The sequence below is a fragment of the Lepisosteus platostomus genome, chromosome 1 (assembly GCF_059453375.1).
Source record: "Lepisosteus platostomus isolate fLepPlt1 chromosome 1, fLepPlt1.hap1, whole genome shotgun sequence".
NCBI lineage: Eukaryota > Metazoa > Chordata > Actinopteri > Semionotiformes > Lepisosteidae > Lepisosteus > Lepisosteus platostomus.
This window is the reverse complement of record NC_142611.1, coordinates 52255664-52272443: the sequence shown is the minus strand read 5'-3', so window position 1 is coordinate 52272443 and position 16780 is coordinate 52255664. Positions and strand designations below refer to the sequence as shown.

General features: G+C 36.6%; 1 protein-coding gene across 1 annotated transcript in view; it reads right to left on the bottom strand.

Annotated features, from left to right (window-relative positions):
* The window catches only part of LOC148678112 (protein phosphatase 3 catalytic subunit alpha), a 174200-nt gene extending 160682 nt beyond the window's left edge, over positions 1-13518 (bottom strand). Inside the window, exon 1 of the mRNA XM_088631925.1 lies at positions 13046-13518. Coding sequence (XP_088488051.1) covers positions 13046-13106 — 61 coding nt within the window. The 5' untranslated portion in view covers positions 13107-13518. The remainder of the gene's footprint in view (positions 1-13045) is intronic.
* Between the last annotated feature and the right edge of the window lie 3262 nt (positions 13519-16780).

Here is a 16780-nt window from a genome sequence, read left to right as displayed (position 1 = left end):
TGATTTAATATGCTCTGACTGGTCCAGCAGAATAGGTTCTGAAACACTGAAACCTATACAATCCTTAATTATCAGACCTACAGTACTATGAAAAAATCTTAAACATCTTACAATACACGTATGAATCACTCACAGCTTCCACTAGCGTTTTATACGATTATAAAAATCTGGTTAATACAGCTTAGCTTGGATGAGAATAAACCATACTTATCATTTAATTTAGCAATCTTTACTTTATACAGAGCAGATCTTCTAAATCCCAATCACAGCTCAAGACAAATGATACATGAGAAACCATCTAATAATAGTTGCAGTAGCCTATCAATCACATTCACCAATCAATTCCAATTAAAGCTAAAAGACTATGTTTTGTACTTTAAAATACAAACCTTTTAGTCTTTAACCTTAAAACAAAATGGCTAAAAATTTGAAATGTCATACTGTTGTGCTGCTGCACGTAAACGGAAACTCTTAGTGCAAAGAGCACAATATATAATGTCAAAGACATAAATGTCTCTACAGAATGCTTAAGTCTTAGAAACCTTCAGCCTTTCGACAGATAATAATGTTCTGTTCACAACTGCTCTTTGCTATACATCAGGAAACTTTTAAACCAAAAACAATCGTTTCAAATATACATGTAAGGACAGAAAAAACACATAATTTATGGGCATGCTTCAATGAATAAAGTCATCATCTTATACTCTTGCCCGAAAATGATTAACTCTACAGAGCAATTTGAAATTGTGTAAAATGTTGTTTATTCCTCGATCCATGCCAACATAAGGAGCACATAAAGAAAGTTTACTAGCAGGATAAGACCCTATTGCCACCAATCAATGGCTTGGGAGCACTAGTCTCCAACTATGGTACTGGAAAGACTTAATCCAATTATTCTTAAAGGTCACAATAAATCACCCGTTATTTAAAGAATAGGAACACTTGTTTAAACAACAGATTAATTAAGAAAGTGATGTGTAATGAAGGGTGCACTGGTTCTTACCGAAGAAGAATATTTTCATTTTTGTTCCGAATGATCTCTAAATTACTTGGTGAAACAACACCAGCTTAAATAATTATAGGGACACTCTGGGACCATGGCTAGAGACCCTAACTCTTGGGTATAACACCCACCAGACCACTATTTGCCAGTGTTTGGTGCATTTACACTTTCCCACCACCAATACAGCAAGATTGACTAGGGAGATTTTAACTTCCTCATCCATATAGCCAACTGTCCTTCCCTCAAAATAAGAGAGTTAAAGCTAAAATATCAATAAGGCATTGCAATGATTTGTCTGTGTCTTCTGAAACTGAGTTCATAGAGTTCACAGTATATCACACCTGTTGTAGAGGCATTAATCAATTAAGACAGGTAAAAGCACAAAGTGAAAAGTAAATCACTTATTTCACAAGTAGAACAAGAACATATTTTAAAGATCAAATCTGAGGTAACTTTGGGAAAAGTTCAATAAAGTCATACATCTGGGGCAATATGCTTCTTTTGTTTTGGATTTTGTCCAAGCACTATTAAAGCCAGTGTTAGCCTTCTAAAACTTTTATGTTTCAAACATGTTAACAAACATAAGATCACTTTATTGGCCATATACAATTTATTGTATTAGGAATTTATCTTTTTGCATACCCCAGCCTGCTCTCCATGAGACACAGAGACACACAGACAAGGAGAGAAACTTGGGGCCAGAGCACAGGGTCAGCTATTTATACGGTGCCCCTGGAGCAGCTGGGGTTAAGGGCCTTGCTCAGGGGCCTAATGGAGTAGGATTTCTCTGCCAGACACGGAATACGAACCAGCAACCTTCCAGCCACAGGCACAGATCCTTAGCCACAGAGCCACCGCACTGCCCCAATATGTCTAAATATAAATGTCTAAAATGTACATTAATCACCTAAGGAAGGTGTAATATTGCCGTTTTGTTTTCGTCCTCGACTAACAAAATATCTAGAAAAGCTAGACTATATATAGAATGGCAGTGTATCTCTAAGATTTAAATCTTCACAGTTCTGTTTTATAATGCTTTTAGTAATACCTACTGTAAGACCAATGGAAGATTATGTTTTAAAGTGTGCTTAAATTATTTCATATTCATTTTGGCAACAAAGGGTAATAATGGATTGTAGACTTAGAAGGAGCTCTAGGTCTCTGTAATACTCTGCCCTGATGACACCTCCTAATTACAGATTTTGTGCCATAATTGATATTTCTTTTATTAAAGATAAAAAGGCACACTGTGTTCATTTGAGTTTAGTTTGTACTTAGCATTACATAACATACAGATTAATTAATTGAGCTTTATTGGCCAAAACCCCCATTAAATTTAAAGGTATGGTTATATAATGTTCAAGATATTACTGTTATGCAATGCACAGATGTACAGTATCATAGTAACAACCCTGAAAACCCAACATTATAATGATCAGAAAACTGTAAAACCAGGTATGGTTTCATAAAACCAAAGAAAACCATAAACCCTCAAAGCTTTTTAAAGTTTACCATTACATATTACAGAATAAATATTTTTTTTTGCTATATATGACATTTTAATAGTTTAATTAACAGTGTTTGCTTCTACCTAGCCCTTATAGTATACTGACTATAAAATGTGAAAATTTTATTAAAGAAAGCAAAAAACAATTGTAAATGCATGTGAACAGCATTTTTTTTCTAAATGAGTTTGATACACTTTGTGTATTTTCTCTACATTTTATCAGTTTTGCTCAGTATTCCAGTATTCTTCCGTGCAAGAAGCTATGGTTTCTTCTTACGCAAACTATGAGGTATTATTAAGGTAAAGTTGTTATAACAACAGAAAACACTAATGGAGGCTTTAAGGTAATTGTTAATGGCAATACCACACACATATTTCAACTCCGAGTGTGTCTACTGTTTCTAAGACCTTTGTTAAGAAAAGTATATACAGAATTATTTTACTGAGAAAAGATTAAGAGAGATTAAGACAGACGGGAACAGGAGCTCAAAGCCACTATCAGTTCCCGCAAAAAGAATGTAATGTAGCATAAACTGGTTGGTCAAGGATCCTAGAGGCTTGAATTCAGTATTTGATCAGCTGGGAAAACTGGAATATTTTATTAAGATTTTTTTTCACCTCTTCATATTCCACCTGCTATTTGTAACCCCAGGTTGTGCAGGAAGTACCATAATTTACGGTAGATCCTTGTTCATTACATCAATATTTTGATGGTCTTAACCAATACTCACATACGAGTTCTTACCTACATAGTATAAAGAGTTTTAGCTAATTTAATATCTGTAAAATTTTATTTTATCAGCATGCGAGTGTTTATTTTCATTTGGTTGCAGGTTTATCACTGAAATTATATGTGAACTGCATATATAATTTCAGTTTAAGCACCTACAGTAAGTCTCAAAACTGAAGACAGTGTTGCCTGTGTGGTCTATCTTAAGTATAATACAAGTTTACCTTAACCTCAGTATTGCATACTCTTATCCAATTTACATTCTTAACCACTTAACAAATCCTGAATGACGACAGTGATAAATTTACTACAACATCCAAATCATTTTCACATAGGTAAAGACACCAACACTGAATCCTCTGCTCTTACAAATGGATTGTTTAATCATTAGCCCCCCAAAAATCACTTTCTGAAATGTTTAATCTGTTACTGGTATATGTACTATAATGCCAATTAATAGTTTGTGAACACCATTATACCTCTTCGTCTTCATCCAAGGTTTCTTCATCTGTGGTTTTACATGCTTGTGGTGTCAGGATAAGCCTGGTCTGAGAGGCATTCCTGAAACTTTTAGAAGATTCACAGAAGCTGGAAGCTTCTCAGTCCGTCTCCGAGGCTCAATTGGGAAATGTGTGCATGTGTTTTCCCCTCGTCACCAATTGATTCTATCCCACTTCATCTTGCTTTCCCGAAGATTACTACACTCACTAACTGTAAAGGTATCTGGCTTGCTTTACTTAAGGGACCAAAAGCCCCAAATCAACAAAATGTGAAAATTGTGCAAGGACTTAAATACTTTTGTTCACCCTAAGCTTAGGATCTTAAGAACACCACAGTCTCCAGTAGTAAGAACTCAATCAGAATATGGCTTTACTGTTTCATATACTAACCTGATGTAAAATGTTTTCCTTACAACAAGTTGTTAGGGCTCTTGACACATAACTGGTATGCCCTGTGTTCAAATCCCAGGTGGAGAACCAATATCGTACCCTTCGTTAAATTATTTCACTCCGACTGCTGTAGTAAAACACCTGGCATGCTTAAATCCAAATGCATTAAGGATGACATCTCTATCTTGAAAAATGTCAACTTTCAAATCATACCTTAACTGAACAAGAAGATCAGAAGTAGAATGTCAGAACCTGAGGTTTTACTGTACATAGATTTTATGTCTACTTTTGCTGGCGTCTTTTACTTGACAGCTACTTTGACAGTTAATTAACTGAATTAATATTTCTTGCAGACATAATGAATAGAAATCTTCATTTCACTTTTAGAAAACCTGAAAAAATAGTGTTGAGCTGAGTTTCTTTCAAAGAAACAAAAAGAAACTTGCAGATCTGAATGTTCATTATATTAGTTCATCATACATTTGAATTGCAGGTCCACTATGAGAAAAAGCATGTTATGTAACAAGCTACATTAAAATATGCAATAGATAGCTATTCAAAGCATTAGGTATCCTGCATTGATCAATTCACTATACATATGAATTTAATTAATCTCTATGGGAAAAATAAAAGAACTAAGAATAATACCTGGCATCAGGCAATACTAGCATATAGGATATGCTAGAACTATCCAAGTAAATAAGTGAATTCAACTACTGCATTGTAAGAGAAGCATTAGCAATCACATTTAATATTAAACATTTTCTGTCATTAAATAATGCATTTCCTGTTTAATTTTGTGAGAAACCTTTTTTTTTTTTTACTGTTGGCATCATTTTAACGGGAAGGTCCCGGGTTCAATCCCAGGTAGGAGCAAGCAATGTAGCTTGCTCTAATTCCTTCCAGACGGCTCCCAGGTCCACTCAGCCTACTTTCCAAATGAGTAGCAGGGGGGTTAATCCTTCTGGGGGTAATAGGCTGGCTCCCGGACATGATGCTGACCACATCACCTCCACCTCCAGTGTTGGCCCTTGCCCCCCATTCCCCATGGGCCTTTATGGCCTGAAAAGGGACCTACCTACCATCATTGTAACGTGTATTTCTTTCACAACCAAATAAGCAAGCTAGCCTAAACTATTTGACCTATTACATTAATCTATTTAAAATGAGAACATATTTATATTGTTTGTTATAATCAAGGAGGTTGTTAGTAGCTAAAAGAGGACAAATAGAGGTTCAAATATTAGTCGGTCCTCACAACAGCTGAAGTAGAAGCATCTCATGAAAGCTGAACAGCAAAACACCCAGCGCTGGTTGGGAATGCCCAGCAAAGTAACACGACTTCTTTAATTTTCCATAAACACTTTGGTGATAGAGAAATAGACAAGAGCCTAAAAGACAAACATTATACAAATTTACAGAACACAAAACACACAGATTCATATTTTCTATTGGAGTGAGTTCCAGGGGCCAAATCACCACATTCAATTCACCAAATGGATTACCGAGACAGATTACTGTACTGTATTCTGAAATAAGAAGCATACATCTATATAAGTGAAAGGGCATCCATGCTCATAACTAATCATCAAAAGGTGAGTCTGTAATCTAAACTGATGCTAAACTGGATAAAAATATGAGTAAAAGGGATAATCCTTGCCTGGCAGATTAATAAGGGAAATATTTTAACAAACATAAAAGACAGCTCATTTCCTTAAATTCAGTTTCTTCAGTCACCAATACCTGACCATTTTTTGTACATCAAGGAGAAGTTCAGTTTAACTGGGGTCATATTAACTCGACATCTCTCTGTCTAGCAATTCCAACCTCTTATCATACTGGAGGGGGAAGGGGAATAACGGGAGAACTTATCGATAAGAAAACTCTAATAAATACAGGGTTTTCTAAATCTAACAACATATCGCTGTAAATATCAGGTTGTTGAGTAACAAATCCTAAGAGAATTAACAAAATGTGCAGTTTTCTAGATAACTATGATATTCACCTGTCTCTCAGTCAGTAGGGTAACAAAGGCAGATGAATTATACTGACTAAAAAACACATGAAGAATAGTTAGTATTTACTTTATTCGTACTGATGATATAACACTCCATTCTTAATGCACTTTTTAGCATGATATTACATGCAGGTTTTGGTTTAACAGTCCAATGAATCAATTCACCACTCATCCATTTCTGAGCACTAGGGGCAATATCATTTTGACCACTTAAGCAGGTGAGCGGTTTCAATAATTCAAAGATCATTCGAAAACATAAATAGTTCTCATGGACCACAGCTGGCCATTCCTCACTAAACCTAACTGATCCAATTAACTTTTAGTATTAAACAAAAATATACGTCTCTATGCCCTTATAAACAGGACGAAATACAAGGGCTGCTGATAGTGTTTCTTCAGAACCAGGGCAGGCCACCACTTTGCAAGAAATTAATTAGTATAAAAAGATACAAAAGTAATAAAGAAAGAGTATTTATTGATATGTTTATCTTTAACCCGCTTGCAAGTAAATCAGACACCCATACTATAAAATAAGGTATAGGGATTAAACTGTAATGAAGAGTAAGATTTGATGTGGGAGGACCTACTGTAAATTTACAGCTTAGAGAGCCAGTGGGTGTTGGGAATTGGGGTTTGCTCTTCTCGTGAACTTCTGTCATGCCAATTAAATGTATTTCAGCCTGTATCAACTAACACATAAATAAACTAGGGGCTCCAATGAATTATAAAAATTCTAATTAGATCTGAAACTTTAAAATGGAGAAGACACCTGTTATATCCAAAGAACTACTGTATCAAAAATGTTTAGTGGTCTAAATCAAAAGTGGTCTAAATCAATAGGGGTTGATGAAACCAACAAGGCACAATGCTGGTTTCAATGCTGTTATTACTCTATAGAGCAATAACACTGAACCAGGTCTTGAAAAAACGAATTTGTCTAGGATCTGATTAACAAAATAAATATAAAATTTGCTTAATGTAATTTCTTGATACCTAAGTATTGATTTTTCAAATCTAATATTGATCAAGGGCTTCCACGTGGAACCGCACTCATGACTACTTTATCCCACGTTTCCAAGGTTTATAGAAAAATAATTCTATCCTTCTTCAGTATTCCTGTGTGCATAAAATGCTAAGTAAAGACATATTTATGGTATGTGTGTTATATTCCCTTTATTCTAAATAACACCAACATGACTTTGGCTTTGTTCACACACAGTCTTACAGTCAAATTGTCTGCTACTTCAGGAACTGTACCACTGTACACCTGGAAGAATGCACAGAGCATGTATATTCATGTGTATAAGAAAGAGAGAGGTAAAGAGAAAAGGAGCATGTATAATGTATTCTGGTTTCTTCAATAAATACACCTAATTTCATATGCAAAATAGCAAAAAAGTGAACAAGGCTGTATAAATTAATATTACAGTATGCTACGATTAAAGCAATGAATTTCTTCTCAGACAATGGATTTATTTTTTGCTTCAGACACATACTTATTATACAGTACTTTAGCAATAGAATTATATGAATGAAGTGGAAATATGTTTTGTGGCCTCAAAATTATTGCTGGGTACTGACTACATACTGAACACAGAGAGGCTTTTCTATGCCTAGTATGAAATACTGTATTTTTTTTAATTAAGCAATAAGTAAATTATGTGCATTTCTGCAGAGATATTAAAGAACAACTGCAGTAATGAATAAGGACAATCATGATGAAGATCGTTCATAGATAAATCAACAGAGTTACAGTGAATATGACAACTGCTTAGCATTATTGATCACACTTCAGAGAGGGACAGGACAGATCTGACCAAAACAGATTCCATCCACCCCAACTCAATATTTCACAAGGAGAACAGAGGACCTGACTTGGCCCTATCACTGCAGCACAGCCATTCATCTTCTGCATTCCTGGCTCATACAGTATGTGATGCTGTGCAAGTAAATCTGTTATTACAAATAAGGGAAAAATAAAATAGAAATTGGAGCAATTATAATAACTGCTTTCAAAAAGCCTGGACTTTGGAAAACAACAGCATCGGCTGCCTTTTGGGTAGCAAACATGATTTATATGGGAGAACAGAAATACATCTGGATTAATATGGTATACTGTATTACATAAATTGTACTTTTGCAATCTGTATTTAATTCTGTATTTTGTCATGTCTTAAGTGTTTAATGGTGAGGCAAATCTAAAACAAGGAAATCAAAGCATATCAAAGCCTGTTATAAAGCAATAGATTTAACATGTCTATTGATATTTATATACCACATTTGAGTTACACCAAAATTCCAAAAAAGGTATTAAACATTCTGTGTGAAACCCTGAATATCATTAATAATTATCACAAACACTTTAAAAACTGCACAGACAGAAAAAACTATAAATACAAAATGGGAAACAAAACTTAGAGAACTTTATGAAAAAGATGAACAATTTATGCTCATTTATCTTATAGAGAATGCGATCAAAAAATCCAAAGGGCAAACAGTGTTAGGATGTATATGTAAATAGAGTATATATATATCATATTCTATTGTGACATATAGATCTGTAGAATGTATATCATTTAAAAAAAGGGTTATATTACAATTGTACAATTTGATTTTGGTTGCTACATTACAAAAATATATTATTAGGGAACCAATCTAGATAAGAGCAACAGGAAATATTTCCGTGCTTAACACAAAGTCTGACATTGACAGACTGAAATAACTGAGTCCCTTTAGTCTTGAACAAAGATAGTGACGCAACCCGATTTTAAGCGTTCTTAAGGACCTTGACAAAGTCTTTCTGCGGAATCAACTGTGAGGAAGAGGAAGGGCATTTTCAATTTGAGAATGAGAGATGCTTTTTTAATAAAATGTTGTGGAAGTATGGAACAAGCTACCTAGCCAAGTTGTGGAAGCTGGTGGATGTTCTTCTATCAAGAAATGGCTAGATGATATCCAGCAGCCAACCGCTTGGTATAGAGGGTAAGAGTGGTCGGTTGGTTTCTTATATCCGTATGCCTTTACAGGTCAGCTATCTAAATAGAATCAAAACATAATGGTCTTGTATGCTTTTTCCACATTCTGAACTCGGTTTTAGATGATTCATCATAATTTTTCTCTGGAGCACTTTAAAACTGCCTTCACCAGAAGCCAGATTACATCACTGACTGGTTTTAAGCCTTTTGACTTGAATGGGACACATGCCAGAAAACCAACTGATGAACCGAGACCATAGCCACTGACATGATCGCTCTTATACCGAGACTCGTTTTTCAGCAGCCACTCCTGAGACACACTTCACATTTGAAAACGTCTGGAATATGAAAATATAAATAAGACGAAATGTAAAGCCTCTATGGTAGCTCATATGTTAGTATGCAGGGGTTTGAAAGTTCTTTGCTCCAGAGCAGAATTATCACGTAGGTAGCTAAACATTTTCACGAAGGAACAAAGATGCTAATCAAGATGGAAAACATTCTTTATCCTGACAACAAACAAATAGGGAAAGTTTTGCACAGGAGGAAAATGCTTTGAAAGTAGCCCTGTTAATGTTTATACAATGCATGCCTACAGTGCCCTTTTCACACAGAACTGCTGCCTCTAAACCATCACAGAGGTGTCTCACATATTCCTAAAAAAAACAGCACATACGTACTGTTACTGGACCAAAATATACTGCTCACACAGACAGGGGTATCATAAAAGACCCTGCAAGTTGTTGTCATGGAAATGAGTGCAACAAAATGGCTTCATCCTTGACTGAGGACCCCAGTAGTTTTGCTTTCTCTTTTAAATTCATTATTATTTCTGTTTACAGTGCAACACCACAAGCAGTGCCAGATTACTGAAATTTCAGGAAAAACATAGATCCCACATTTTAATTCAAAGAAGGCAACACCTCATCTTTAAAAGAGAAAGATATATACCATCAAGGCAACAGCAATGAAAGCAAAAATGATAATGCATGATTGCTGTACATATAGAATGCACCCCTGACCACACTATTGGGCTAATAGCATCAACCCAGAAATATACTTTGAAACTGAACTCTCTCACAATTTTTGAGGAAAATAAATGTTTTGCTATATTGAATTATTTATATTTGAAATTAAGAAATATATAATAATTAATAATAATTGCTTACACGTATATAGCTCTTTTCTGGACACTCCACTCAAAGCGCTTTACAGGTAATGGGGACTCCCCCCCACCACCACAAATGTGCAGCATCTACCTGGATGATGCGACGGCAACCATAGAGCGCCAGAACGCTCACCACACATCAGCTATCAGTGGGGAGGAGAGCAGAGTAATGTAGGCAATTCATAGAGGGGGATTATTAGGAGGCCATGATTGATAAGGGCGAATGGGAAATTTGGCCAGGACGCCGGGGTTACACCCCTATATGTTTATGTGAAGCAAAATATCCACAACAGTCACACCTATTTCCTTGTGACCTCTTGTGTACAGACTTATGTGCTGCTGCAGTGCTTGAATATGTGCTATTCCACTGCAGAATAAGTATACCCATTCACATAGATAACTGTAAAAGTTATGGACTGTTTCTGAACCACCTTACAGGGTGGCTAAAGGCTTGTGCAGGCTCTGCACCTGCATAGGCAATTCATGCAACACACACTGTAGCTTCAGAGGCAGCACTGAGCCATCATAACTTTTCATTGTGAAAGGGACCCTAAGACCTTAAAAAAATATTTTCTGCTTTCAAAATAAATTACAAAACGAATTTTGTATAATTAACTAAAGCAGGACACCAATTTATTCAGTAAACTCATCTGGTGCATGTGCCTGCACACCTGGGCAAAACAAAACACATATCTTTAACCCATCAACATACAGTACCAGGGTTTTTCTTTCCTGTTAAAATGGCAAAATGTGAAAGAAATCAATATCAAGCACATGCACGAGAGAGACAAAATAAAAAGTGATTGAAATTGTAGTGTAGAATAAAATATAGCAAAAGAAAAGTCAAAGGACATCATAATCACATGTGCAAACTAAGATCATTGTTACCATATCAATAACAAAATGATTATCTGTTCCGAGTTAATCAGACCTGATTTATGAATAGCCTATCTATTGTTTCTGTAGATGTAAAATACGGAGAATACAACAAAGGGATCAATTACAAGTACAAATATCTTAAGCTTCTATTACATATATCAAAGGAATCAAAGCCACAAGGTACAACGTAATATATTTCTCACTGCATCACTATCTTTCTCGCTGGGCTTGTAAATTAAAAGCGTGCAGTTTCAAAAATCCTATCACCAGTCAAAACATTACCTTGTTTCATCTTCCACTCCCGCAGACATTATGACATTACTTATATAATGACAAAAATGTATGAGCCATAAAAATACAGATTTCAAGAGACTTTTGCAAATTACATGGTTAAACATGGTAGAACACACATTAAAGTCGACACACAGATCGGTTTACAGGTGTCATTTTGCACATACAGTATTCTGAAGAAACACAGGATTTGCCCCAAGGCAGACTACTAATTGTGATGTGACAAAATATAAATTTCCTCGATATCATTTTCAAAGTGAAATATAAATTAAGAACACATACTGTAGGTAGTCAGGTGTACTCTTTGAAATAGTCACATTTCTTGTTAAATTCAGGTACACTGTTTTAAACAACAACTGAAATTCTGATTCTTCACAGTCAAGCAAGGTATAATTTTCTGTAGCTTCAGAAAACGTTTTCTCAATTAATTACCTTCACAAGAATGTTAAATTTTCCTCAGCCTTAATTCAATACATTATAAAAGTTTGTACTGTATAGTAATGCCCAGTACTAATATAGTACTAAAATATATGTTCAAAATTTTCCAAACTTCCAGCAGCTCAGACATCAAAAATAAAAAGGATGACATAATATATTTATTTAATATATTAATCAAAGACCGTTTTTTTGCACAGTGAGTTCACTGAATACAGGAAAACCTGAAACTTCTCGTTAAAACTTAATATAAATAAGATTATTCAGATATTGTATATCAGTATTTAAGTGCATGCACATAACAACACCTTAGTATTTACATTTATTTTTTTAATTTATTATTTTGCGTTTATTTTATGAACATACATCTAAAGACAAGCCACATACTAGCTAGCATTTCGTGATGTTAATCAGAACATACTGGAAGGATATGTAAAGATTTTACGTGCGCTTACTTCAGCCTTATCCCTGTTAAAATACGCTATTATAATACAGATGGAAAAATAGAGGTGTTGAGTGTGTCGGAAGAATACATTATGTTTTATTATTCCTCGTAAATAATACCTTGTTTGTTGCAAGGATTTGGTCCTCACAACAGCCTACCCATTCAACACAGTGGCTTCCACATTCTTGAAATCACATTAATAAAACTTTTATTGAACTCAGTCTTGCGATAACAATTACCCTCACAACGCGTGCAACACGGGTTTCTCTTCACCGAGACATGAATACACAAACAGTATGAACTGTTCAAAGCCATACAATACAGGAGATGCTAAACTAGGAAGTGGGACTCTCACAGATCGTGTGTAATGCAGTCCCTGGTAGAATTTTATAAACAAGAATGCAATACTAGAGTAGGTGTTTAGTAACAGTGGCAAACAGAGGAGGGTACTGCAAATTAGGGTAGAACTGGCATGCCTCAAACCTGAGTAAATAATTACATTCACTTCCTACTTATGCTAATACAGCTACACCCTTTTTCTCTGCAAAGCAGCTTTTCATTTCTTTAGCAGACCAGACGCTTAAAAGGTGCTACGGAGTGTGGTTAGACAAACCCTAGTGCAGGGGAAAATGCAAATAATAAAAATAGTCTTCAAATTATTGAGAAAAGCCTCCTAACTAGCACGAGCAATACATTTATACTTACATTTCACCACCCTGTCCGTCGTTGACAACTTCGGATCATCATTCGGCTTATTTTCGGACATTTCCAGCGTAATATTTCAGTCAAATTTAAATTGTAGCTGAAAACGATCCGTTATAGCCCTTGCTCAACAATTTACTCGTCCCCAAATGGGAAACCACTCTGATCTCTCTTGCTTCTTTCAGTCTTTAGTAAGCAAAATACTTGCAACAATGTTACAAATTTCTACACAGTAAAGGTCTCCCAGATTTTCTGCTCCACTGTATCAATTTCTCCGTCTCCTGCTCGCAGCTCAACCTAGCCTACAGTTCAGATACGTCCGCCTCCTTTCACAGGTTGTATGTCTATTGGTAACGCACGCAGCTTGTTTCGACTCCAGGAAACCCTTTTTTTCCTGTGTATGGGCGAGCTTCCTGTCAATCTTAGTGCACAGTGTATATTTCAGGTTAGATTACGCTAAAAAGTGTGTGTATGCTGTTGCACTATGTCGTGAATTGCTGCAGAAGGCAGCAGTAGAAGGGTTTCGTTGGTTGGGGAGTGGTAATTAATAATCGTCCATGTAGGAAGACAGGGCTCTCTCACAGACTAAATACTGTAGGGGGGTTGCGCTAGAAGGGAAGTAGGCAGAAAATGAATTTGTGCAGTGCTTGGGTGCTAGCCATAGAAGAGAACACGACGCAATACACAACTTCTGCATACAAAGCTTCCTTGGAACCTTGGTCCTACCAGTACAACGACAGTACTTAGTTCTTTAATAACGAAAACAGGATAAAAAGGCGGCTATATAGTGAAGGTATACTAGAAGAAACACTTTCCTAAAAAATACCAGTTATATAATTATGAGAAAGCGCGTTTTATTCAAATCATTTTAACGATATAGATTAGATACGTATGTATAAATGAAGGTTTCGCTAAGAATAAAGTACACGGAGAAAAGCACGTGAAAATCGTTTAGGTGCAGTAAGCAGTAGAGTGAATCCACGGTGTCGCAGGCAAAGGCACTCTGAATTCACCTATAATCTTTATTACTACTCACTGATAGGAATTACCGTTCAATTAAAAAATAGCATTATAAATAAATGTAATTCAACAGCTAATATCCATTAAGGTAAACGAACTGGTGATTCGTATTTTGCATCGAGAATGCCACTATTAAGTGTAATTAGTAATTCACAGTTCTAATGCACAGCACTTCATTGTGATAATGGATTTTTTTTTACAAGGAGCAGTTGAAATGGCAATGCAAATGACTTAGGCCATCTGAAGCTCCCCCCACCAACAAACAGCGCGATGAAACCCCCCTCATTCGTTAGTGCTGCGTTTGTGCTGGTTGGTGCCATTAAAAGTAGCGTTTGCGCCTTTTTTTTCAGATTGCAAAGGCTGGATCAACTGATCAAAATACCACAATTGAAAGATCTGGTGGTCGTGACCTTGCTGTCACGAAATAGAAGGCGCTATATTGAAATTTATTTAAACACCCACCCCACCCGTCCAGACAGACTCAGAAAATAAATTGCACCCATTGTTTTCAGCACATCAGGAGTTAAAGTACCGAGGATGTTGATACTGTACCTGTAAACCTCCTTGTAGATAGTCACGTGACTACCTGAAAACCCAAGACGCTATATCTCGGAAACGAAAGCAGCACAAACGCTACAACGCTAAACGTATGTCGCGATATGAGACACCCCGACAAAAAGCCCCCTCCCCATGTTGCGACATGAAGCGCGTATATCGCGATATGACCTACCCTGACAAAAAGCCCTGCCCCCATGTCGCGATATGAAGCGATATGACCTACCCGACAAAAAAGCCCCACCCCAATGTCGTGACATGAAGTCTATATATCGCGATATGACACACCTATCTGGGTATATCATGTCGTGATATGACACCTTTGTCATGACAGCGGTGCCAGGGTGCCATGGAAGCAAGGCGCCAGTCGTGATTGTCACGTGCGCCCGTTGTCGTGATATACACTGCTGCAATGTACAGTACATGCGGTCCCTATCATGACACGCTGTGGAGGTCTTGTCGCGATGATTTGGAACAGTGTGTCATGGTAGGGAAAGAAAAGGAACACGTGCCTTAGAAAATAAAAACCATAGATCTTACAATCACGGTGATTTTACATACATTACAACCACAGTTTTATGTCGTAGATGGTTAACTTGTTGCATCATGTCTTAAGTATTATTCACATCTAAGCAGGCTCGTATATTTGTGGATATTGATTGTCTTTAAAATGTTAAGGGTACGAGCTAAACTGTCCATTTGCTGCCTGTGTGTTGTAAAGATCAACTATTTGGACAACGACGTTTTACAACATATCCAGTAATCTGTGCGTATTGCCATAAAATCAAAAGCAAAAAAGGTTTTTTTTTGCAATATTAAGTTATACCGTCACAAAACAGAGTATATTAAAGAATTAAAGAGTTTAGTATAAAATTGCATCATCTGGTGTGTTGCTCTGTTCAAGGAAAAGTTCCCCGACCATAAAGGTGTTAACTTGCAAAGGCTGGGGTCAACTGATCAAAAGATCACAATTGAAAGATGTGGTGGTCGTGACCTTGCTGTTTTTGTATGTCACAGAGTGATATCACAGCCAGAAAAGAAGGCGCTATATTGAAATATATTTATATATCCACGCCACCAAGCAGACAGACTCAGAAAACAAATTGCACCCATTGTTTAAATCACATTCAGGAGTTAAAGTACCGAGTATGTTGGTACCGTACCTGAAAACGTCCTTGTAGATGGCCATGTGATTAGCCATGTGATATAAGGCGTTATATCTCGGAAACTATAGCAGCACAAACGCAACTTTAACGCACAAACCGGAACGAATGCAGCACTAACGAATGCAGCGGGTTTTGTCGTTTCTGCTGTTTGCTGGCTTGGGGGGCAACTTCATGGAACTGGACAAGCAAACGTCCTGGGTCATTAAACTGCATACTGCAAAAGACACAACTTCACCTGGGAGAAATATGACGATCGAACAAAGGCGCTCATTTCTGTCTTCAGAGGTCAAGGTGTGCCCTCACGCTGTATTCTACACCAAGGATTGACCAGAAACACAAAGATAAAAAGACTGTGAGCTAATCGTTTCATGTTTGCGCATGAGAACCCTGTAAATACAAACACGTGGATAATGAGAGTTTATTAAGGAACTTAGATATATGTTCACCTCTGTTATGTGAAAATAAAAATATTTTTCCAATATTGCCGCGGTCTGCATGTGTAAGACGGTAGACTTTCCAATGTTGCTTCTTCTGTGTTATGAACTACCTGTGTAAAAAAACCCTGGTTCCTTGACGAATTTGCTTTGCATAAAAAGTGAAACAGTGGTTTTGTTGTTCATAAAGTTGCAAATTAAAGCCTTTTTAAATACGTGGCTGGACAGATGGGTCGGATCTTTACACTCGCATTAACGAATGAGACCGGTCTGGTTCCCCTAGACTTCTCCAAAAAGAAGGCGCTATATGTCAGGAAAGAAAGCAGCTTGGAAGCTACTTTCAGTGACATAAACCGATACAAACGCAGCACTAACAAATGAGACTGGTTCTACAACGTTTTATGGTAGCTGATTGACGCCATGACCCCGAAACAACAAACCGCTATATCTCAGAAACGAAAGTAGCACAAACGCTACTTTCAACGGCAGAAACCGGCACAAGCACCGGACTAACGAATGAGGTGGGTTTCATTGTTTGTGCTGTTTGTAGGGGGGGCAGTTTC